This window comes from Hemitrygon akajei, chromosome 11, assembly GCF_048418815.1.
Source record: "Hemitrygon akajei chromosome 11, sHemAka1.3, whole genome shotgun sequence".
NCBI lineage: Eukaryota > Metazoa > Chordata > Chondrichthyes > Myliobatiformes > Dasyatidae > Hemitrygon > Hemitrygon akajei.
Window position 1 is genome coordinate 51,065,643 of NC_133134.1, and position 23,753 is coordinate 51,089,395.

The following is a 23,753-nucleotide window of genomic DNA, read 5'->3' on the forward strand; positions in this document are numbered from 1 at the left end:
CTTCCTTTCATAATAGAACCTATGTAGTCATGGGAGACCAACTATAGAGCTGTGAATAAATTATTTATTTCAGGAAAATTACAAAGATTTGACTGACAGGAAAAGAACTGACATTTATGTAAAACATACACCGAAGAGGGAATGGGCCAGGAGATCTGCTAGGCATTGTACAATATCTGCATATAGAAATAGCATGACAAAACCAATGGAGCTAGCAGCATGGAAGAATGTAGAGTATGATATAAAATTAGTGGAAACAAGGCCTGTGGTGATAGATTAAGGAGATTGAAGTGAAAGAATAATTGAGCCATGGCAAATTTTTAAATGAGAAAGTTGAATTGGAAGGTTTTGTAGCCAGCTAAGGGTGAGAAAACTAATGTAATCTAGAAATGTTTAAAATATGTTGAAGTGCAAGAAGGAACTTGAATTTTTACTAAAGCTTTCTTTGTTAGAAATTTGTCACGTATATTAAGTGAGGTTAATTACATCTGTATCAATTTATTAAACTTTCTTACAGGAACTTGACCCAGTCACTCTTCATAACCAAGCCCTGATGAACATGGACTCTAAGCCAACCGAAGGTTTTGAAAAACTTCAATTCTTACTCCAACAGAACCCTTTTCCACCAGAAACCTTTGGCAACCTACTTCTTTTATACTGCAAATATGAAGTATGTTTATGTGCAGGTTTTTATTTCATCTTTTAAAAATAAGTATTTCTGCTTTAAACATCTTACTTGTAGAAGAGACACAAAGGACTGCAGATGCTGGAATAGAGTTATAGAGTCATAGATTCACGCAGCACAGAAACAAGCCATTTAGCCCAACTTTGCCACAATTAACATACATCCCTCTAAACCCCTCCTATCCATGAATCTAGAGCAGAAAAGATTCTGCTGTAGGAACACAGTGTGTCAGACAGCATCTGTGGAGGGAAATGAACAGTGAAAGTTCAAACCAGTCCAGGTGAGGGGTCTCAACCCTAAACATCATTAAAGATGATGTGAATGAGTACTTCTATAAACTTAAGCTGATTACTATAAATATAGGAAGAGTACATTTTTGAGGTCACTAGCATAGCAGATATAAATGTTATCTAAATTGTCTTCTAGCAAACACTTGACAGTAGAAATGTAGCAAAACTGAAGCCATGCTGAATTTGTAACAATACTGGTTTGTAATTGGTTTTCACCACTTGTGTCAAATGGTTTGTATATAGCAATAGACCTTTTCCTCCAGTTAAGTGAGTGAAATTGTTTAATCACATAAATTCTCCCACAAAAGGTTTTTGATGCCAGGTTTCAGCATTCATATTCAAAATAGAGATTGAAAGATAAATGTATTAAATGATGGAACCAATGCTACTAAATGATTTTGAGATACAGATCAGTCACAATTTAGTTGAATGGACCCAGGAGCTGGATGACCACTTCAGTTCCCAGCCCTGGGTGATGCTATAGACAGAAGCACTACTTGAAATATTAGTAAGTACCTTAGAAAATTAAGGTGACAATGGTGTTTTGATCAGATAAGAAACCTAAAAGATTGTGAAGCATATTAGATGATGCCGGAGATTGGCGGTACTTTGTATGCATCTCTGAAGGAAATTACCAAATATTCCCTTTTTGGCTACTACAGCTGAAATCTACAGTCACAGTTATGGGTACTTCAGTAAACAACATTCTCTCAAGACATTTAAAAAATCAATCTTCAAGACTGGCAGACTCTGGACTGCATACCACCCAGGTAGTGGGTGCAGTTTCCCTTTAACAAAGTGCAGCTGTGGGGCTGGGCTACAGGTATCACTGAACTGCGGGGCCACTACTCCCTATCATCCTCCTTGATAATGTACAGTCTCCGAAAAATAAAATGGAAGACACCAGTGCAAGATTGCAGTACAGAGGGACATCAAGGACTGCAGCATTCTTTGCTTCATAGAGACATGGCTCACCCCAACACTCTGAACACAGTGAGGGCTTCATCTTCCACTTTATGGATCAGACAGCAGAGTCAGGTTAAGGCAGAGGTGGTAGTGTTTGCTTTATGATTAACTCAGACATGGCGGTCCTAGAACATCAGGCAGTCAAGAATCATCCCTTCTATCTGCCACGGGTATTTTCTGCTGTCATCCAGATCACAGAGTACTTTCCACCTCAGGTCAATGTCAGGCTGGCACTGAGAGCAGATGAGCACCACGATCAGTAGTCATGACACAGCGCACCCTGATGCCATCCTGATCATTGTGCGGGATTTCAACCAGGGCGGCTTGAAGAAGTCTCTGAGCAGCTACCACCAGCATGTTACCTGTGAAACCAGAATAGTCAACACGCTTGACCACTGTTGCACCAGTATCAAGAATGCTTACCTTTTATCCCACGCCCCCACTTGGCAAATGCAATCACCTGATTGTACTTCTACTCCCAGCATACTGACAGAGACTGAGAACTGCAGCACCACTTTTGCAGACCATAGAAGGGTAGTCATGGGAGGTAGAGGAAGGCTGACATGGCTGTTTTGAATCTGTAGACTGGACTATATTCAGCAATTCATCTTCGGATCTGAATGAATATGCCACATTTGTAACTGACTTCATCAAGCCCTGTCTGGATAAGTGTATCCCTTCGAGAACATACTGGACATACCCAGATAGGACGCCTCAAGAAGGCAGCATACATCGTGGAGGGCCCTCTCCTTCCAGGACATGACTTCTTCTCATTATTACTATTAATGATGAGGCACAGGAGCCTGAAGAAGCACACTCACGATTTAAGTAAAGTTTTTTCCCCTCTGCCATCAGATTTTTGAACAGTCCATGAACACGTATCTCCGTGTCCAGCACATAATTCTCCAAAGCTCCTGCCACGTCCAACTGGATCCCACCACCAAACACACCTTTCCTTAACTCCCACTTTCTGCTTTCTACAGGGATCACTCCCTACGCGACTCCCTTGTCCATTTGTGCCTCTCAATTGATCTCCATCCTGGCACTTATCCTTGCAAGCAGAACAAGTGCAACACCTGCCCCTACACCTCCTCCCTCACTACCATTCAGGGCCCTGAACAGTCCTTCCAGGTGAGGTGACATATAGAACATAGAATGGTACAGCACAGTACAGGCCCTTCAGCCCACAATGTTGTGTCAACCCTTAAACCCTGGCTCCCATATAACCAGCCCCACCTTAAATTCCTCCATATACCTATCTAGTAGTCTCTTAAATTTCACTAGTGTATCTGCCTCCACCACTGACTCAGGCAGTGCATTCCACACACCAACCACTCTCTGAGTAAAAAACCTTCCTCTGATATCCCCCTTGAACTTTCCACCCCTTACCTTAAAGCTATGTCCTCTTGTATGAGCAGTCGTGCCCTGAAGAAGTGGCGCTGGCTGTCCACTCTATCTATTCCTCTTAATATCTTGTACACCTCTATCATGTCTCCTCTCATCCTCCTCCTCTCCAAAGAGTAAAGCCCTAGCTCCCTTAATCTCTGATCGTAATCCATACTCTCTAAACCAGGCAGCATCCTGGTAAATCTCCTCTGTACCCTTTCCAATGATTCCACATCCTTCCTATAGTGAGGCGACCAGAACTGGACACAGTACTCCAAGTGTGGCCTAACCAGAGTTTTATAGAGCTGCATCATTACCTCGCGACTCTTAAATTCTATCCCTCGACTTATGAAAGCTAACACCCCATAAGCTTTCTTAACTACCCTATCAACCTGTGAGGCAACTTTCAGGGATCTGTGGACATGCACCCCCAGATCCCTCTGCTCCTCCACACTACCAAGTATCCTGCCATTTACTTTGTACTCTGCCTTGGAGTTTGTCCTTCCAAAGTGTACCACCTCACACTTCTCTGGGTTGAACTCCATCTGCCACTTCTCAGCCCACTTCTGCATCCTATCAATGTCTCTCTGCAATCTTCGACAATCCTCTACACTATCTACAACTTTACCAACCTTTGTGTCGTCTACAAACTTGCCAACCCACCCTTCTATGCTTCACCTGTAAGTCTGTTGGGGTCATATACTGTGTTTGGTGCTCCCAGTGTGGCCTCTTGTATATCAGTGAGACCCAACGTAGATTGGGAGACCGCTTTGCCAAGCCTCTACGTTCCGTCCACCAGAACAAGCAGGATCTCCCAGTGGCCACACATTTCAATTCCACTTCCCATTCCCATTCCAATATATCCATCCATAGTCTCCTCCACTGTCGGGATAAGGCCACACTTAGGTTGGAGGAAAAAAACCTTATATTCCGTTTGGGTAGGTTCCCACCTGATGGCATGAACATTGATTTCTCAAACTTCCAGTAATGCCTCTCTTCCCCCCCCCCCCCCCCCACTTCACCATTTCCCATCTCCTTGTCCCTCTCTCATATTATCTCCTTGCCTGCCCATCGCCTCCCTCTGGTGCTCCTCCATTGCCCCTCCCCCCTTTCTTTCTTTCTTCCATGACCTTCTGTCTCTTTCACCAATAAACTTCCCGGCTCTTTACTTCATCCCTTACCCTCCAGATTTTGCTTGTCACCTGGTGTTTCTCCCTCCCCTCCTCCTCCCCCACCTTTCACACCTACTCTCAGCTTTTTATCTCCAGTCCTGCAGAAGGATTTTGGCCCGAAACATCAGCTGTATTTTTTTCCATAGATGCTCCCTGGCCGGTTGAGTTCCTCCAGCATCTTGGTGTGTTGCTCGGATTTCCAGCGTCTGTAGATTTTCACTTGTTTGTGATATGAACACTATCTCACTATTTTGCTCTAGTTTTGTATGATTTATTTATATTTATATTCTTATTGTAATTTATATTATTTTTAGTTATTACACTGTACTGCTTCTGCAAAACAACAAATTTCACAACACACGTCAGTGATAATAACCCTGATTCTGATATTGAGAAACTTGACTAAATAACAGCATTTCAAAAGGCTTCTGTTGGGCCCATAGTTGTGTGAAATTCTTGACTGTCAATTGTGAAACTCAATATATATTGATCGAAGGGTGACAGGAGTTGATTGTTCCTCTAGCATTTTGTGAGTGTTAATGTCCATTTGTAACAGAACAAGATCAGGATACCTAAAATTATCACATTAAGTTGGATTATCCTGAGTGAAACTGGATTTGAGACTGTTCAGTACTAGTTTTCTCAGCAGTGAGGAAGCAAAAAATTCACATTACTTTTTTTCAATCATGCACAACCAAGCTGGGTAGAGAATTCATCTAGGCACTACAGCACTTCATTTAGCCATACAGATCTCCTCCCAGAATGTTGAAGTGCTTTTTAATCTATTTATGGTTGAGAAACAGGCATATTTCCTATCAGTTTCCAAGAATTATGAAATTCTGTTACTTGCTAAAAAGTAGTTTTATTAGTGATATGTAAGTGCTGCAGTATATTGTTACTTTTATGTATTGATTAATTCACGTTTTTATCCAATTTTAATACAGTGAAATGAAATTAATGACATATTTTCCATCTATCAAAGGCAAGAGAGTTATAAAAGAGTTTGTGGCATCCTCAAATATTTACTGGAATTTTCATATGCAGCACAGTAATTCATATGAAAGATCAATCATTGATTCACTGGATAAACATGGTTGACTTGGAAGCACAAACAAACTTAAATCTTAAATTAGTTTTTGCGGTCTTGAAATTTTAAGGATCCGTTAAAATATGCATAATTTGAAATGAAAGGTTATGCAGATATATACATGAATTCAAAATGTACAGTAGTAGTTAATGCATTATTGGTGTGAAATTATGCTTTTAGTGTTACACTGCAAGTGAAATGCCTGTTTTTATACAGAAATAATACATTGATTTTAGGGTATTTATATTGCCCAAATGAAATCAATTAAATTTATGAGAAATACTGAAGAAATTACTAAAATATTATTGTGTATGGTTACATCTTGTACAAAGATTTATAATAATATTCCACTTGCAAAACTCAAAACTCATGAACGATTTTGCTCTACATTTTCAGTATTTTGACTTGGCTGCAGATGTTTTGGCTGAAAATGCTCATCTTACATACAAGTTTCTTACACCGGTAAGATATGTGAATTTCACAAAGAGGCAATGTGTTTACTTGTACTTACAAAAATTTATTGTTATGTATAGATTAGCAGCATTTCAGTATGAAGATTTAGTGCTTAAAAAAGAATTATGCATCCACGTAAACCCTGATCAAGAGGAATTCATAGATCTGTACCGAAAAGAATTGATCATTGTAAAAGATTTCATACTCTATATGACAAGCACTTAGTTTTCCTTTTCTCAACTAAAAGGGGATACATATCAGTAGACAGCAGAAAAGGAAAGGAGATGTGGATCACATTTGCAGAACCCCAGAGGGCATCATAGTAAAGGCCATCATGGAAAAGAGTATCACTGAGATCGTGGCCACGGACAAAGCTGTATATGAGCAAATAGTGAGGGAATCTGCATGCCTTATTTTATTTTGGACAGATTCTCATTTATCCAACATTCTATACATACAAGCTGCAGGAAATACATACACAGAAGCACGTACTTCATTTGTTCACTCCCTTCTCCACGGTCTGTTTTTTTTCCTCTTTTTGAGTTACCACCTGCTCCCACCATTAAGGAAAAGAAACTGGTGAATTCAATGTAATAGAGGATTATACTGCAACAACTACACGCTGGCTTGTAGCAAGAGTGACCAAAGATGAATTTCTAGTCTGCTGTCTTTCTCCCCCCTTCTCCCTCTTGCATTCACAATTTTGTAGCATTGAACACCTGGTAACAACTCGGCTCAGGACACAGGAGCTGGTCTAGTGCATTCTGACATAATTCCTAATATTCTTTGTGGGCATGTGGCTCCCATTTTAGGCCCTTTGTGCACGTATATGGGAGGTGTTGTGGATAGTCTAGAGAGTTGTCAGAGGATGCAGTGTAACATTAATAGGATGCAGAACTGGACTGAGAAGTGGCAGATGGGGTTCACCCAGATAAGTGTGAAGTGGTTCATTTTGTAAGGTCAAATTTGAAGACAGAATATAATATTAATGGTAGGACTCTTGGCAGTGTGGAGGATCAGTGAGATCTTGGGGTACATGTTAATAGGACACTCAAAGCTGCTGCGCAGATTGACAGTGTTGTTAAGGCGTGTGGTGTGTTGGCATTCATCAACTGTGGGATTGAGTTCAAGAGCTGTAAGGGAATGTTAGATCTCACTTGGAGTACTCTGTTCAGTACTGGTCACCTAATTTCAGGAAGGATGTGGATACTATAGAGAGAGTGTAGAGGAGATTTACAAGGATGTTACCTGGATTGGAGAGCATGCCTTATGAGAATAGGTTGAGTGAACTTGGCCTTTTCTCCTTGGAGCGACGGAGGATGAGAGGTGACCTAATAGAGGTGTACAAGATGATGTGAGGCATTGATCGTGTTGATAGTCAGGCTTTTTCCCAGGGCTGAAATGGCTAACACGAGGGGCATTGTTTTAAGGTGCTTGGAAGTAGGTACAAGGGGGATGAGTGGTGGGTGGATGGAATGCACTGCCAACAAGGGTGGTAGAGGCGGATACAATAGGGTCTTTTAAGAGACTCTTAGATAGGTTCATAGAGCCTAGAAAAATAGAGGGCGGGAAATTCTGGGCAGTTTCTAGAGTAGGTTATATGGTCAGCAGAACATTGTGGGCTGAAGGGCCTGTAATGTGCTGTAAATTTCTATGTTCCATGTATGTTCTATATTCTGGTCTAGAATGATAATATTTAATAAATAGAAGTTGCTTTTTGCTCATTTGCCAGCTGATCAGCTGTAGCGGGCGAAGTACAGCTATCATAGAATGAGAAATTTTGTTTTCATTCTATAACACCTATATGTTGCCTGTGGTCATGCATTCTTCTTTCATGTGAAAATAATCCAAATTCACTTGGCATCATGCAGCCGGTAGAACTGTAATCCATGCAAATATATATGCTTAATGATTAAATTTAATTTGCTTTGTAGTTCAATTGAGGATTTTAACACAGATGATCTGAAGGATGAGTGAGGTGAGGTGATTTAGGTGATCTGTGTTTGGGTGTAATTCCCTCACCCAGCAACTCAGGTTTATTTTACTCATGCAGAATTTTAGTTTTGTAAGTTCAGTTGCATCCTTTGATCTACTAGTTTAGAACCAAAAATATGTAATTTTTTCTGGTGTACTTAACACACCAATTCTTCACCTTGTTTTAAACATAGCTTTGACATGGACCCTCTATAGGAAACATCCTCTCAGCATCCACTCTATCTAGGCCTTTTAATATTCAATAGATTTCAATTAGATCCCCGCTCATTCTTCTAAACTCCAGCAAGTTTAGTGCTCCAGCAAGCACAGTGCCATCAAATGCTCCTTGCGTGTTAACCCTTTCATTACCTGAATCATTCTTGTGACCCTCCTCTGGACCCTCTCCAATGCCAGCATTTCTTTTCTTAGATAAAGAGCCTAACACTGCTCACAGTACTCTAAGTTCAGTCTAACCAATGACTTATAAAACTTCAGCATTACATCCTTGCACGTGTATTCTAGTCCTTTTGAATGAATGCTAACATTACATTTGCTTTCCTTATAAGTGACTCAACCTGAAGTTAACCTTTAGGGAATCCTGCACAAGGACTCCCAAGTCCTTTTGCATCTCAGATTTTTGAATTTTCTCTCCATTTAGAAAATAGTCTGCACATTTATTCCTTCTACTAAAGTGCATAACTGTACACTTCCCTACACTATATTCCATTTGCCACTTCTTTGCCTATTCTCACAATCTGTCAAAGTCCTGCAGACTCCCTGCTTCCTCAACACTATCTGCTCCTCCACCTATCTTTGTATCATTTACAAACTTGGCCACAAAGCCATCAGTTCCATCATCCAAATCATTGATATATAATGTGAAAAGAAGCGATCCCAACACCAACTTCTGTGGAACACCGCTAGTCAATGGCAGCTAACCAGAAAGGGCCCCCTTTATTCACAGTCTTTGTTGTCTGTCAGTCAGCCGATCTCCTAAGATACTATCTTTCCTTTAATACCATGCATTCTTACCTTGATTAGCAGCATCATGTGTGACATCTTGTCAAAGGCCTTCTGAAAATCCAAGTAAGCAACATTCACTGACTAGCCTACCTGTTATTTCCTCAAATAATTCCAACAGATTTTTCAGGTAAGATTCCCCCTTAAGGAAAACAAGCTGACTTTCTTTGGTCAATTTTATCTTGTTGCTCCTTAATAATGAACTCCAACTTCATCCCAACCACTGAAGTCAGGCTAACTGATATATAATTTCCTTTCTTCTGCCTCCCTCCCTTCTAAAAGAGTGGAGTGACATTTGCAATTTTCCAGTCCTCTGGAATCTTTCCAGAATATAGTGATTCTTGAAAGATCATTACTAATGTTTCCTCAATCTCTTCAGCTATGTTTTTATATTACAATTTTTTAAGCACATCTGTATACTTATAATTTTTTATATATATTTTATAGTACTTGTATGAGTTCCTGGATGCCATGATAACCTGTCAGACAGCACCAGAAGAGGTAAGACTTTTGTTTATATCTCTTATGATTTTAAGTACTCATTTTGATTGTAAAACATGTACTACGTTTAATACTTTTATGCATTAGGCACTGGATAAATAGGCACCTGGACAATAGACCTGATTTCTTAGTTTGTAATCCTGAAATACTCTTGGGTAGATGTCTACTGTTTAAGATGTTGGATTAAAGCATCTTCAAAAAGAATCAAAGAATTAAGAGCAGTAGAAGAATTAATAGAACAATGTAGATGACATGGCTAACTAAAACTAACAACTTTTGGTGGCTTTTCAAGTAAAGTTGTTCTTATGTGATAGAAAAACAAATAGGGTGAGAACATAGTTCTTTATTATTAAGGTTATTGTCTATGCATTTTGACCAGATAGTCACATGCATTGGCTTATCCTCCCATTTTTATAACATTATTCCTGGCACGCCAGTGATCATTACTTGGCCCTTTCTTATATAGAATCAATTAACTGTTCCTTGGCAACAGTGTTTGAGAATATAACACCAATTTGCACATTATATTGATGATGCCTTACCTCACCTCCATTCTCTTGAACCCAGTACTGTATCAAAATTGTCAGAGTATGTTTGACAGATAAAATTGGATGAACAAAATTTTCCCTCTTGACATCTGCTGTTGATACCCTCATCTTGCAATAGTTTTGATTATTCCAACACAAAGCCAACAAGCCTCCCTCCATAACCTTGAATGTATGAAAAATAGTGCCAGCATGTTAAAATGCACTGTCTACTCTTCCATCATCCCAGTTCATGCTGATATACATTTTCTCCTGGTTAAGCTATTTCTTGTCTTCAGTTTTCCCATTGCCGGAAATTCCCAATATCTATTTGGAAGAAGACCACTGCATACCCAGAGCAGCTAGATAATACAGTGCCATCCCACAGCTCTGCCAGTCACTGGGGTACATCCCCCATACCTACCCAGCAGAAAACCACTGCAGGCCAGCAGCAACCCACTTACCTCTGAACTAAAAGAGGAGTTGAAAGCAGAGAGCAGTCAGAAGTATCCAGAAGTTTAGGACTTCCTTGTTTGTGAAGAATGACTTTACCACACTTTCATTGAGAAACATTGTTTGTTCCATAATTCTTTTGGCACAAGATCTGATCCATTGTCTTTTCCACATCATTCACTGCCCTATTATCCCAATTCCAATTAAGCCTGTTTAGCCAGTAAGAGTTTTGTAATGTAAGTTATCTGAGTGGTCTGGAGTTTTCTCTTAGTAATTTCATTATTAGAGGTGATTCAAGTGAGGCTACCTGTGGCAACAGTACTTTCCAAGATAATGCAGTTCTGAAATGTATTTTAAAAATCCCATGATTTTGCAAAATATAGAAACAATTCAGAAGAATCAGGATTCTGTTTTGAGGTCTACAGTTCTGTGCATGAGGCCACAGCAGAATTCTTGATGGTCAGAGGGAACATTTGATGTTGTAGACAATTGTATTAATAACTTATTCAAAAAGTAAAACTTTATTTTGTTTACTTATTTCTTTATAGGCATTCAGAAAATTTGACGAAATGGCTGGTAAACTCACTGAACAGTTACGGAAATTGACAAAACAGGTAATAAATTTAAAAAATAATTGTTTATAATTTAGATTAAATACCGATGAGGATGTGAATATACAACCTCGTTCCATCATATTTATTATGAGAACTGAATAGCTTATTGGTATCACTATGCTGAAAGAATTGCTATAATTAAATCGGTGCTCGTCTGGTGTGATACTACTACACTGCTAACAAATCTATAATTGCTGGTAATTAGCATTCTGTTTCAGGGCAACTTGGAGAAGTATGACTATTCTTTCTAAATTGATACATTAGGACCGATAGATTTTGCAGTTAAAAATAACAGTAATGCTTTACTAAAGAGATCATTGTGGACAATAGCTTCAAGCGATATAAGATGAAGAAGTAGGGAGGGATGTTTAGAGGGAATAGAATTTGCAACGGTTAAATGCTTCAAGCTTTTGCAAAATTATTCTACAAAGTGCTATGCTTTTGGACTCTTCTAGATATTAGATGTATGATCCAATAGCTCAAGGCTGTTTTTATATATGCTAATATTTATGATTGAATTTAATTTCAAGAAAATAAATGCAGTTTTCCAAGCCACATTACAAAGTACAATTGAGAATTGTATTACACTTGAAGTAGTGCGAGTGACCCATTCCCCTTACCATATCTCACATATATGCCATTCATCAAAATTTTGTGCAGAAAGAAAACCAAAAGAATGTACCTTTTAAAAAAAGAACTGCAGAATACTCCATGTTGCGCACCACAGTTCCCATACAGGGAGACAGAGTTTAAAAAAAGCAAGCAAGGACAATCGCTGCATTTTGCACACTACGATTTCTGAGGAGACATTGGATTCTGCACAATTAGGCATTTGGCAAGATCCATTAAAAAGAAGTTAGGCTTAAGCAGAGCGGCCATTGTGTGAGTGGGTTAGTGCTAGAGCAGGGAGTTTAGGCTTTGGCTCATCGAGGAGAGACGTTGGCCATAGATGTTTTTCTTGTTATTTATTCTTCGTTTCTTTCATACTGCAGGTTTAGAGCAGTGGGATGTGGGAAGACAGGGAAATCTCCAGCATCCCTGATGACTACACCTAAAGGAGGTGCATCCAGCTAACAGACCAGGTTAAGAAGCTGAAGCTGGAACTGGATGAACCCCCCCCCCCCCCAGATCATTCAGGAGGTTGAGGGGTTGATAGACAGGACGTAGATGGAGATAGTTACACCCAAGGTACAGGACGCTGGAAGCTGGGTGATCGTCAGGTGAAGGGAAGGGAGATAGGCAGCCAGTGCAGAGTACCCCTCTGGCAGTTCCCCTTAACAACATCACTTTGGATGCTGTTAGGGGAAATGACCTAGCAAAGGAAAGTCCCAGTGGTTGGGCATGGATCGGCACATGGGATTATGCCATTGTAGCCATAAGTGACACTTGGATGCAAGAGGGGCAGGGCTGGCAGCTCAGTGTTCCGGTGCTCCTTTGTTTTAGACTTGATAGAGTGGGAAGGATTAAAGGGGGAGGGGTGGCATTACTAGTCAGGGAAAATGTCACCGCAGTGCTCAGAAAGGACACACTGGAGAGCTAGTTTACTGAGGCTTTATGCATAGAACGAGGAATAAGAAAGCTATGACCGTATTGATGGGATTATAGACCAGCTAACATTCCACGCTATATAGAGGAGCAAATTTGTAGAGAGATCACAGACTATTGTCAGAAGCATGAGGTTGTGATAGCAGGTGATTTTAACTTTCCACATATTGCCTGGAACTCAAATACTGCAAAAGGGCTGGATAGTACAGAGTATGTCAAATGTGTTCAGGAAAATTTCTTAATCCGTACATAGAAGTCCCAACTAGAAAGAGTGTAATACTAGACCTCCCTTTTGGGAAATGAGACAGGCCAGGGGTCAGAAGTTTGTGTAGGGGAACACTTTGCATCTCATGATCATGATGCCATTAGTTCAAGAATATTATGGAAAAGAATTGGATTGGTCTGGTCTGCGAGTTAAGATTCTAAATTATAAAATGGCCAATTTTGATGGATCTGAAAGGATCTGGCAAGAGTAGATTGGCATAGGTTGTTTTCTGGCAAAGGTGTACTTGATAAAGGGGAAGGCCTTCAAAAGTGAAATTTTCAGAGTACAGAGTTTGTACGTTCCTATCAGAATAAAAGACAAGGATAATAGCTTTTGGGAACTTTGTTTTTCCAGAGATATTGAGGCCTTGGTTATGAAAAAATAGAGGTACTTAGCAGGTATGAGCTGGTAGGAACAAATGAGGTACTTGAGTATAAGAAGTGCAAAGAACATTTAAGAAGGAAATCAGGAGGGCTAAAAGAAGGCATGATGTTACTCTAGCAGACAAGGTGATGGACAATCGTAACGGCTTCTACAGATATATTAAGAGCAAAAGGATAGCAAGGGAGAAATGTGTTCCTCTGGAAGGTTAGAGTGGTAATCTAAACATGGAGCTGAAGGAGATGGGGGAGTTTTCAAATAGATTTTTTGCATCTGCATTTCTTCGGGAAATAGACACAGAGTCTATAGAAGTGAGGCAAAGTAGCAGCAAAGGCATGGACCGTATACAGATTACAGAACAGGAGGTTTTTGCTGTCATGAGACAAATCCCCAGGGCCTAACAAGGTGTTCCCTCAGACCCTGTGGGAGGCTAGTGCAGAAATTGCAGGATCCTGGTAGAGATATTTAAATATCCTTAGCCATGGGTGAGGTGTCAGAGGATTGGAGAATGCCTAATGTTGTTCCGTTATTTAAGAAAGGCTGTAAGAATAAGCCCAGAAATTACAGGCTGGTGAGCCTAACATCAGTAGTGGAAAAGTTACTGGAAGGTATTGTAAGGGACTGGATATATAAATATTTGAATAGACAGTGGACTGATTAAGTACAGTCAATGTGGTTTTGTGCATGGTAAGTCATGTCTAACCAATCTTATAGAGTTTTTTGAGGAAGTTACCAGTAAAGTTGATGAAAGCAAAGTAGTAGATGTTATGTACATTGATTTTACCAAGGCTTTTGACAAGGTCCCGAATGGGAGGTTGGTCAAGGAGGTTTAGTCACTTGGCATTCAAGATGAGGTAGTAAATTGGAGTAGACATTGTCTTTGCAGGAGAAGCCAGAGCGTGATGGTGGTTGCTTGCCTTTCTGACTGGAGGCCTGTGATTAGTGGTGTGCCTCAGGGATCGGTGCTGGCTCCATTGCTGCTTGTCATCTGTATCAACAATCTGGATGTGGCAATGTGGCAAACTGGATCAGCAAATTTATGGATGACACCAAGACTGGCAGTATAGAGCACAACGAGGAAGACTGTCAAAGCTTGCAGTAGAATCTGGACCAGCTGGAAAAAAGAGCTGAGGAATGGCAGATGGAATTTAATACAGACAAGTGTGAGGTGCTGCACTTTGGGAGGACTAACCAGGGCAGGTCTTACACGGTAAGCAGTAGGGCACTTAGGAGGGTGGTAGAACAGAGAGTTTGGGAATACAGATCTATAATTCCTTGAAACTGGCATTACAGGTATAAAAGCTTTTGGCACATTGGCCTCTGTAAATCAATGTATTGGGTACAGGAGTTGGGATGTTATGTTGAAGTTGTATAAGACATTGGTGAGGCCTACTCCCCCTAACTTGAAATACTGTGTGGAGTGTTGGTCACCAAACTACAGGAAAGATATAAATAAGATTGAAAGAGTGCAGAGAAAATTTATGAAGACGTTGCCAGGACTGGAGGACCTGAGTTATACGAAAAGGTTGAATAGTTTTGGATTTTATTCCCTAGAAAGTAGAAGATAGAGGGGAGCTTTGCTAGAGGTGTATAAAATTATGAGGGGTACAGATTGGGAAAATGCAAGCGGGCTTTTTCCACTGAAGTTAGGTGAGATCACAACTAGAGCGCATGGGTTAAAGGTGAAAGATGGATTTTTTAAGGAGAACATGAGGGTGAACTTTTTCACTCAGAAGGAGGTGAGATTGTGGAACAAGCTGCCAGAACAGGTGGTGGATCCAAGCTCGAGTTCAACATTTAAGGGAAATTTGGATAGGTACCTGGATGGGAGAAGTAAGGAGGGGTATGGTTCGAGTGCTAGTTGATGGGACTAGGCAAATTAATGGTTTGGCATGGACTAGATGTGCCAAAGGGCCTATTTCTGTGCTGTGGTGTTCTTTGAGCTTAAAACTCTAATCATAGAGATTACATATTTTTGACTTCTTCTATCTGTCTTTTAGCCATGGACACAAGCTTTTCCTGTTCCAATAGAATGTGGCTGATAGACCTTGAAAAAAATAACTAATTCTAAACTGAGTACATATAGCAAAACTAAGTGCAAAAGAATTATAAAAGAACTTCCCTTTTTTTTAATACACAAGAATTATACCCAATCTGAAAACAGATGTACACTATGAGAATTCAAACTGTCTCGGCCCGATACGTTGACTATACTCTCCATAGATGCTGCCTGGCCTGCTGAGTTCCTTCAGCATTTTGTGTGTGTTGCTCACTTTCCTCACTTCAAACAATAACAATGGCGAAATGAAAATATTTGTGAGCTTTTGACACCCTACTGGAGGTGAAATATCAGTCATGTTTCTATGCTTTGACAATTCTGACTAAAAAAATTTTTTTGCAAGAGAAAATGAAATGATAGTGAAATATGATCAATGTGTGCACATGAACATTTACTTTACTTCCAGGTACAGGAAGCAAGACATACTCGAGATGATGAAGCTGTGAAAAAAGCTCTTAATGAGTATGATGAAGTACTTGAGAAGTGAGTTACATTTAGCAAAATCCTTGAAATATGTGATTGGAATTTAATATTTGCTTTTCAGATGTGGATGTATGAATGTTCCTTGACAAAAGGACAACAGGGCAGAGTGTTTCTACTCTTTCCCTTCTTTCTTTTAGTCGTGCTATCAACTACCAAGGACCCGTCTCTAAAATTCTTGATTTAAGCCCCATCACCTCAGTACTGTTTCCTAAGAATTTCCTTAAAACCTGCCTTTTAAGCCAACCTTTTGGTCTTAACGTGGTCTTCTGTGCTATACAGTCTCTTAAATTATGGCTCTATGAAGCATTCTTAGACTTACCCACATTCAAAATGCTATATAAATGCAGCTCTTTTATGGAAGTTACATTTTAATTTTACATTGACCTCCTACATCATGAAGACCCTGGAGAGACTTGTTCTAGAGCAGCTCCGGCCTATGGTTAGGCCACACTTAGACCCCTTCCAGTTCGCCTATCAGCCCCGACTAGGAGTTGACGATGCCGTCGTCTACCTGCTGAACCATGTCTACGCCTACCTGGACAAGCCGGCAAGCACTGTGAGGGTCATGATTTTTGACTTCTCCAGTGCGTTCAATACCATCCACCCTGCTCTGCTGGGTGAGAAGCTGACAGTGATGCAGGTGGATGCTTCCCTGGTGTCATGGATTATTGATTACCTGACTGGCAGACCACAGTACGTGCGCTTGACAGAGTGGTCAGCAGCACTGGGGCTCCACAGGGGACTGTCCTGTCTCCCTTTCTCTTCACCATCTACACCTCAGACTTCAACTACTGTACAGAGTCTTGCCATCTTCAGAAGTTTTCTGATGACTCTGCCATAGTTGGATGCATCAGCAAGGGAGATGAGGCTGAGTACAGGGCTACGGTGGGAAACTTTGTCACATGGTGTGAGCAGAATCATCTGCAGCTTAATGTGAAAAAGACTAAGGAGCTGGTGGTGGACCTGAGGAGGGCTAAGGCACTGGTGACCCCTGTTTCCATCCAAGGGGTCAGTGTGGACATAGTGGAGGATTACAAATACCTGGGGATACGAATGGACAATAAACTGGACTGGTCAAAGAACACTGAGGCTGTCTACAAGAAGGGTCAGAATCGTCTCTATTTCCTGAGGAGACTGAGGTCCTTTAACTTCTGCCAGACGATGCTGAGGATGTTCTACGAGGCTGTGGTGGCCAGTGCTGTCATGTTTGCTGTTGTGTGCTGGGGCAGTAGGCTGAGGGTAGCAGACACCAACAGAATCAACAAACTCATTCGCAAGGCCAGTGATGTTGTGGGGTTGGAACTAGACTCTCTGTCGGTGGCATGATTAATTTATTATTATTTAATTAATTATGGTTTTATATTGCTATATTTCTACACTATTCTTGGTTGGTGCGGCTGTAACGAAACCCAGTTTCCCTCGGGATCAATAAAGTATGTCTGTCTGTTTTAGTTTTTTTTTCTAGGATGAAATTCAGTGGAAGATGATCCCATTGGAATTATAATCTCTTGCTAGGTGCAAATTTCTTTTATCATGAAACATATCTTGACTACTTCTTCCAGTTTTACCATTCAAAAGGGGTCACTCTTTCACCACTTCACTTCCACAGCACCTTCTCAATCCAGCCCTTTTTAATTTCCCTTAATGTTAATATTAATAGTTCATATTGAAAAGGAGCACACTATGGTATTTGCTGCACTATGTACTTTACTGTTAAGAATAATCATCACTTCTTGCCATTTGTGTTGTAAACTTATTTCAGTTGATCAGTTTCGTCAGCTCCTCTGTAAAGAGCTAATAACTGAATAGTTAATGTTATTGTTTTATTTATAGGTACAGCACTGTAACAGGCCCTTCTGGCCCAAAGAGCACACTCTGCCCAATTACACCCATCTGACCAATGAATCTAATAAAGGTTTGTCTTGGGAATGTGAGAGGAAGCCTTAGCATCGGAAGAAACAAGGAGAAAGTACAAGCTCCTTGCAGACAGCAGCAAAATTGTACCCTTGATGGTAGCATTACAACAATCATTACTTAACTATGTTACCATAATCGCTTGTAATCTCTTGTTTCCTAATTGGTTGTTTGTTCCATAGTAGCACATCTACTTGTATTCAGAGAATAATTACTCAGATTGAATTGTGTCACCTTGCTCTCCATATATAACTTTGAACTCCATATTCCACTTCTTCCCTCAGTTTATCAATGTGTTGGATTACCCTCAGCCTGGTTCATTCCTCACATTCCACTGCTGCAGGGATCACTGGGGCTGCACTAACCTTTTCGGCCACTCTTCTCCCACTATCCCTATAAGCTTCACTGTCAGTGCATTTCCACAAAACTAACCAGTTCACAAGAGGCAAGCACATTTCAGACAACAAATTCTGGGGTCATGTTCCTGGCTGTGCTGGCATTCCTCTTACAACTTGATCTTCTCTTACCTTTGTCACGTGCCCCATGACCGGGTTAAGAACCAGCAGAAATGGAAAACACCTTGGAGTCTGCTATTACCGTAAACTAATAGTGTTTATTAGTAAACTAAGCAATACAGTACTATAAAATGCAAATATATGAAACAGGTTAGCAGTGATATATACAGAAGCGTGGAAATAGGAACCAAAACCAGGCTCTTTCAGAGCTAGGGGTAAATGGATACAGTCTTACGATATGATGCAGAGTTCAGTTTAGTTCAGGTCGAGGTAGTTGTTTGAGTATCGTTGGAGAGAGAGAGAGAGAGGTGATGCTGTTGCCGTTGATCTTCCCGTTGTCTTCCTGTTGTGGTCACCGACTATGACCATACCACGTATGACCGTTCTTCAGTGGTGGACCTGCCACCCAGGCAAGGGTGGACACACAAACAGTTCCCCACCGGTCGCACCTTCTCACACTGTGAGCCACTGATCGATTTCCCCAAATCGATCCTCCAAAACCCCCACCTTCACGTGGATGCACAAAGCTCGTTCAGTGTCCCGTGGTGTGTCTGCCTGTGTCTTAGCAGACCTGCTTTTTATCTCCACATGCTGGACACCGGCTGTCCATCAACCGGCTCCTCCCTGCTGTCTCTGCAGGAATCTTAACAAGCAGGCAAAGTGTCCTTGGAGAAAAGGTAAACAATCAGCCGAGGAACCATAACATTAAATCCTCTCTCTCTCACACACTGTCTCTCACACTCTCTTGCACATACTCTCACTCTCTCTTTTCTCATATGGACAATTCTGGACCCCATCTCAAACTCAGTTTGCCCATCACACCTTTTTAAAGAAAACTGACAACATCACTCAAGATATAAAGTGTATCTAATATCTGTACTCAGTGCAATAAGGTATTGCTGCTTTACAGTGTAGAGTCCAGCAGTAGAACTACAGAGCAGATGTGCTGCAGTACTAACATATGGACTTCAGTAGCTGGTGGTTCCGCCTTCCCTTTGTAGCTTTCTTTCATCTTCAAAATTACTGCTAATTCAACCACTCACTTAGTTTAAAACTAAATTAGTGATACATTGAATAAAATTAGCTCCAGAACATCATTTTAAAGTGTGGAAATGTCATCTGTGGAAAGCTATCCTTAACCTCTGGCCAAAAGTCAATCCATTTAATATTGATTTAAATACAATAAAACTACTGACATACTTCCTTTGATCTAAAGTCTATGGTATTTTCATGATTATTTAGAAAATGGCAATTTAAATGAACTTTTAAATTAACCAGTAATTATCAAAATTAGCTTGTCAATCTATATTTGCAAACAGAACTATTTTGGACAATTCCCAGCATTTTATTATCCACCCCAGTTACTAGACCCTGAAATAAAATTTCTAGGAAAACACAGCTTCTTTGTGCCACTTGGCGTGATTAACTTATTATTTAATTATTTATGGTTTTATATTGCTATATTTCTACACTATTCTTGGTTGGTGTGGCTGTAACAAAACCCAGTTTCCCTTGGGATCAATAAAGTATGTCTGTCTGTCTGTTTATCTTCCACCAGATATTGGGGAATAAAAATACTCTGGTGATGTTATGAATTATTATTTCTTCCAAATAAGAGCAGGGAGTTTATGCTGCAACTTTACATTGTACTGGTGAGGCTGCATCTCACTTGAGGAATGATATGTTCTGATTGATTCTGGCAATGAGGGGAGATGAACTTGCCTGGGACTATACTCACTAGAATTCATAAGAATAGGAGGGGATCTTATAGAAGCGTAAAATATCATGAAAGGGATCGTTAATGTACACGATGTAAACGTTAATGTAAATTCAGGAAAGTTGTTTCCACTGGTAGGTGAGACCAGAACTAGGAGAAATAGCTTCACGATTTGGGAAATAAGTTTAGGACCAGGATGAGGAGAAACTGCTTTTCTCAGACAGTCTTGGATCTATAGAAATCTCTGTCCAAAGAAGCAGTAGAGATTACTTCATTAAGTATATTTAACTTATAATTAGATTTTTACATGGCAGATGAATTAAGGGTTATGGGGAAAATTCAGGTAGGTGGAGCTGAGTGCATGGCCAGATCAACCACGATCTCATTGAATTGCAGAGCAGGCTCAACAAGCCAGGTTGCCTGTTCCTATTTCTTATGCTCTTGAGGGAAATAAGGGGTCCAGGTTTCAGATACCCCTGCATTGATTTTTGATGTGATTCTTGTGAGATAAGCTTATGCTCAGAATGCACAAGACTACTTTTGAAACATTGATTGACCGAACCTACTGAGAGCTGGGCAGGATCTGCATAATGGAGTGGTTAGATAAACTTCTTCCTGCTATAAAGAGGTATCATTGGTAACTGGCATATCTTCTCAAAATTAAAGAAGAAAATGTTGGAAATAGGTCAGAAAAAAATCAGAGATCACGTCTCTGGTCAAAAGCCTTGTGTCAGAATTAAAATGTACAATAAAACTTTTTTAATAAAGAGGAAAGGGAAGGAAAGTATAAAGGGGGAAGAATGCAAGACTCTATTTCTCACACTGGGTCATTGTCATATTACAGACAAACTTGCAGTTTGCTTGATAATGAAGGATCAGTGTAAGGTGACATTCCTCCAAATGAATGATCCAATATCCCTGGGAAGTATTTTTACAAGCTTATAAAATAGAAATAATACAAAAGAGATCTGTTAGCTTTTTTAACATTTGTTGTATTAAGTTTGCACCTTCATTATTAAAAACCTAATGGAATGTATTTTCTCAGGTACATTCCAGTGCTTATGGCTCAGGCCCGAATCTATTGGAATTTGGAAAACTATCAAATGGTTGAGAAAATCTTCCGAAAGTCAGTGGAGTTCTGCAATGAGCACGATGTTTGGAAACTGAATGTTGCCCATGTTCTCTTCATGCAAGAGAACAAGTATAAAGAGGCAATAGGCTTCTATGAGCCAATTGTGAAAAAACATTATGATAACGTAAGATACCAATGTTTGCATGTTTTAAGGACAATAGTTTAACTGTCATTCTGTCCCTTATGATTAAGCATTTATTATTTCAATTCTGTAGTCATCAAACAACACAATTTACAAAATGAATTTAGTTATTAAAAGTTGATCATGAATATGTATGCAGTTGATGTTTAAGATTATTACTGATAACTAAACTACTTTTGAGAGAAACAATATATCTATCCTGACATGAACTGACAGGTGCTCAAACTGTGAGCACTCAATCACCTAATTCAGTTTATCTTTAGTTAATTCTTTTTAAAACTTAGTAAAAGCAAAACTAGTACATGAACAGCATTGGTCAATTGATCACCGCAAGATTTTTTTTATGGTTGTCCTTTTGGAAGTGTCCCTACTAACTGTGTGATCAAGGCTTTTCAAATACAAATCAGGTATAATCCCTAACCTTTACGGATTCCTTATTGAATCAATTAGAAATAGTTTGTTATTGAATACCCACCCATGATCTTGTGTTGACGGTCCTTATGTGAAAACAATTCAATGACATGCTGTTTTTCCCGTTTGTTGGTTACAAGTTGTACCTACCAGGTGCCAGTTTCATTGTGTGTCTAACACATGATCTTGAATTCATGCTGCAGTATACTCAGATCATTAATAGGAATGTACATTTTACACGATATGAAATTCATCAGTCTCTGACTTTTTACCACATTCTTAAAAAGTAAGAGACTAATGAATGTAGTGACCAAAAGTTGCATATCATCAAATTAATCAAGTTCTTGCAACTTAATAAAATTTGATAGATAATGATAAGCATACTAAAATAAGTGAATTTTTAGACAGTAATATAATTACACTGTTTAAGGATTGACTTAATATTGCAACGTCGGTCTAATTTCAATGACAGAAATACATTTTTAAAAGTAAGATCATTTTATATGCGTTATTAAGTGTACCTATTAAAATATTCATTGTTACCTATTTTTAAATATGTATCTTTTAATCTTTCTGTTTTTTTAATGACACATCAATTTCTCCAAAAAAAAATGGTAAATCTTTTTAACCATGTGAATACACTTAGCAAGGTGGTGAAGATTAGACACAAATTTAATTGTACATGTCATTTTTTCCATTCATTGTACCACCTAATAACTACCTTCTCTTACATCTATGAAGTGCTCGAGAGGCTGTTACACAGGACCCAGCCCGTTGGTCTCTAGTGATGGCAGGACCCTAGACTTTTGTCCTCCACCCACCCTCATCCCCCAGAGCTTTTGTGGTGACTGCACTATTGATCATTGTGTCCCTCAGCATGTACTCCTGCACCCGGGAATATGCTATTCGCACAAGGGCATCTTATGATAGGAAAATCATGTAGTTTAACATGTGGCTAAGGAGTTGGTGTGGGAGGGAGGGCATCAGATTTTTGGATCACTGGGCCCTCTAACACGGAAGGTGAGAACTGTACAAATAAGATGGTTTACGCCTGAACTGGAGGAAGTCTAATATCCTAATGGGAAGGTTAGCAAGTGCAGCACAGTGGGGCGGGGGGGAGGGGTTTAAACTAGTGTTGCAGTGGGGTGGGAACCAGAGTACCAGAACAAATAGTGGAGAGGTTGTGGAGACAGATGTTCTTAAGACCTCAGACAAAGTCAGGAATCAGAAGGTTGAGCATGGTGCAACTAATGTTCTGAGCTGCATATATTTTAATGCAAGAAGTGTTGTAGGAAAGGCAGATGAGCTCAAGGCATGGATCAATACATGAAAGAATGATATTGTGGCCGTTAGTGAGACTTGGTTGCAAGAGGGGCAGGACTGCCAGTTGAGTATTCCTGGGTTCTGTTATTTTAGATGCAACAGAGTGGGAAAGACTAAAGGAGGAGGGGTGTCACTGCTAGTCAGGGAAAAGTCACAGCAGTATTCAGTCACGACAGACTGGGGAACTCATCTAGTGAGGATTTATGGGTTGAATTAAGGAATAAGAAAGGTATGACCACATTAATGGGCTATATTATAGACCACCCAACAGTCCACACGATTAGAGAAACAAATTTGTAGAGAGATCGCAGATTGTTGTATGAAGTGTAAGGTTCTTAAAGAAGGTGATTTTTAACTTTCCACATATTTACTGGGACTTCCATACTGTAAAAACACTAGATGGGATAGTTTGTCAAATGTGTTCATGAAAATTTCCTTAATCAGTACATAGAAGCCCCACAAGAGAGTGTGCAATACTTGATCTGCTATAGGGAATAAAACTTGGCACATGAAAGAAGTTTGTTTAGGGGAACACTTTGCATCTAGTGATCATAGTGCCATTGGTTTCAAAGTAAATATGGGAAAGGATAAGTAAGGTCCACAGTTTGTGATTGTAAATTGGAGAAAGGTTGATTTTGGTGGTATCAGAAAGGATCTGGTAAGTATGAATTGGGACGGGCTGCTTTCTGCAGAAAGGGTACTTGGTAAGTGGGAGGCCTTCAAAAGTGAAATTTTGAGAGT

At 39.9% G+C, this 23,753-nt stretch overlaps 1 protein-coding gene across 3 annotated transcripts in view; it reads left to right on the forward strand.

Annotated features, from left to right (window-relative positions):
• ift70 (intraflagellar transport 70) overlaps positions 1–23,753 on the forward strand; it is a 93,794-nt gene that overhangs the window by 54,389 nt on the left and 15,652 nt on the right. For all 3 annotated transcript variants that reach the window (XM_073060833.1, XM_073060834.1, XM_073060835.1), the window contains exons 9-14: positions 518–670; positions 5,983–6,048; positions 9,481–9,534; positions 11,060–11,125; positions 15,782–15,858; positions 21,050–21,260. In XM_073060833.1, the coding sequence (XP_072916934.1) occupies positions 518–670; positions 5,983–6,048; positions 9,481–9,534; positions 11,060–11,125; positions 15,782–15,858; positions 21,050–21,260 (627 nt within the window). The remainder of the gene's footprint in view (positions 1–517; positions 671–5,982; positions 6,049–9,480; positions 9,535–11,059; positions 11,126–15,781; positions 15,859–21,049; positions 21,261–23,753) is intronic.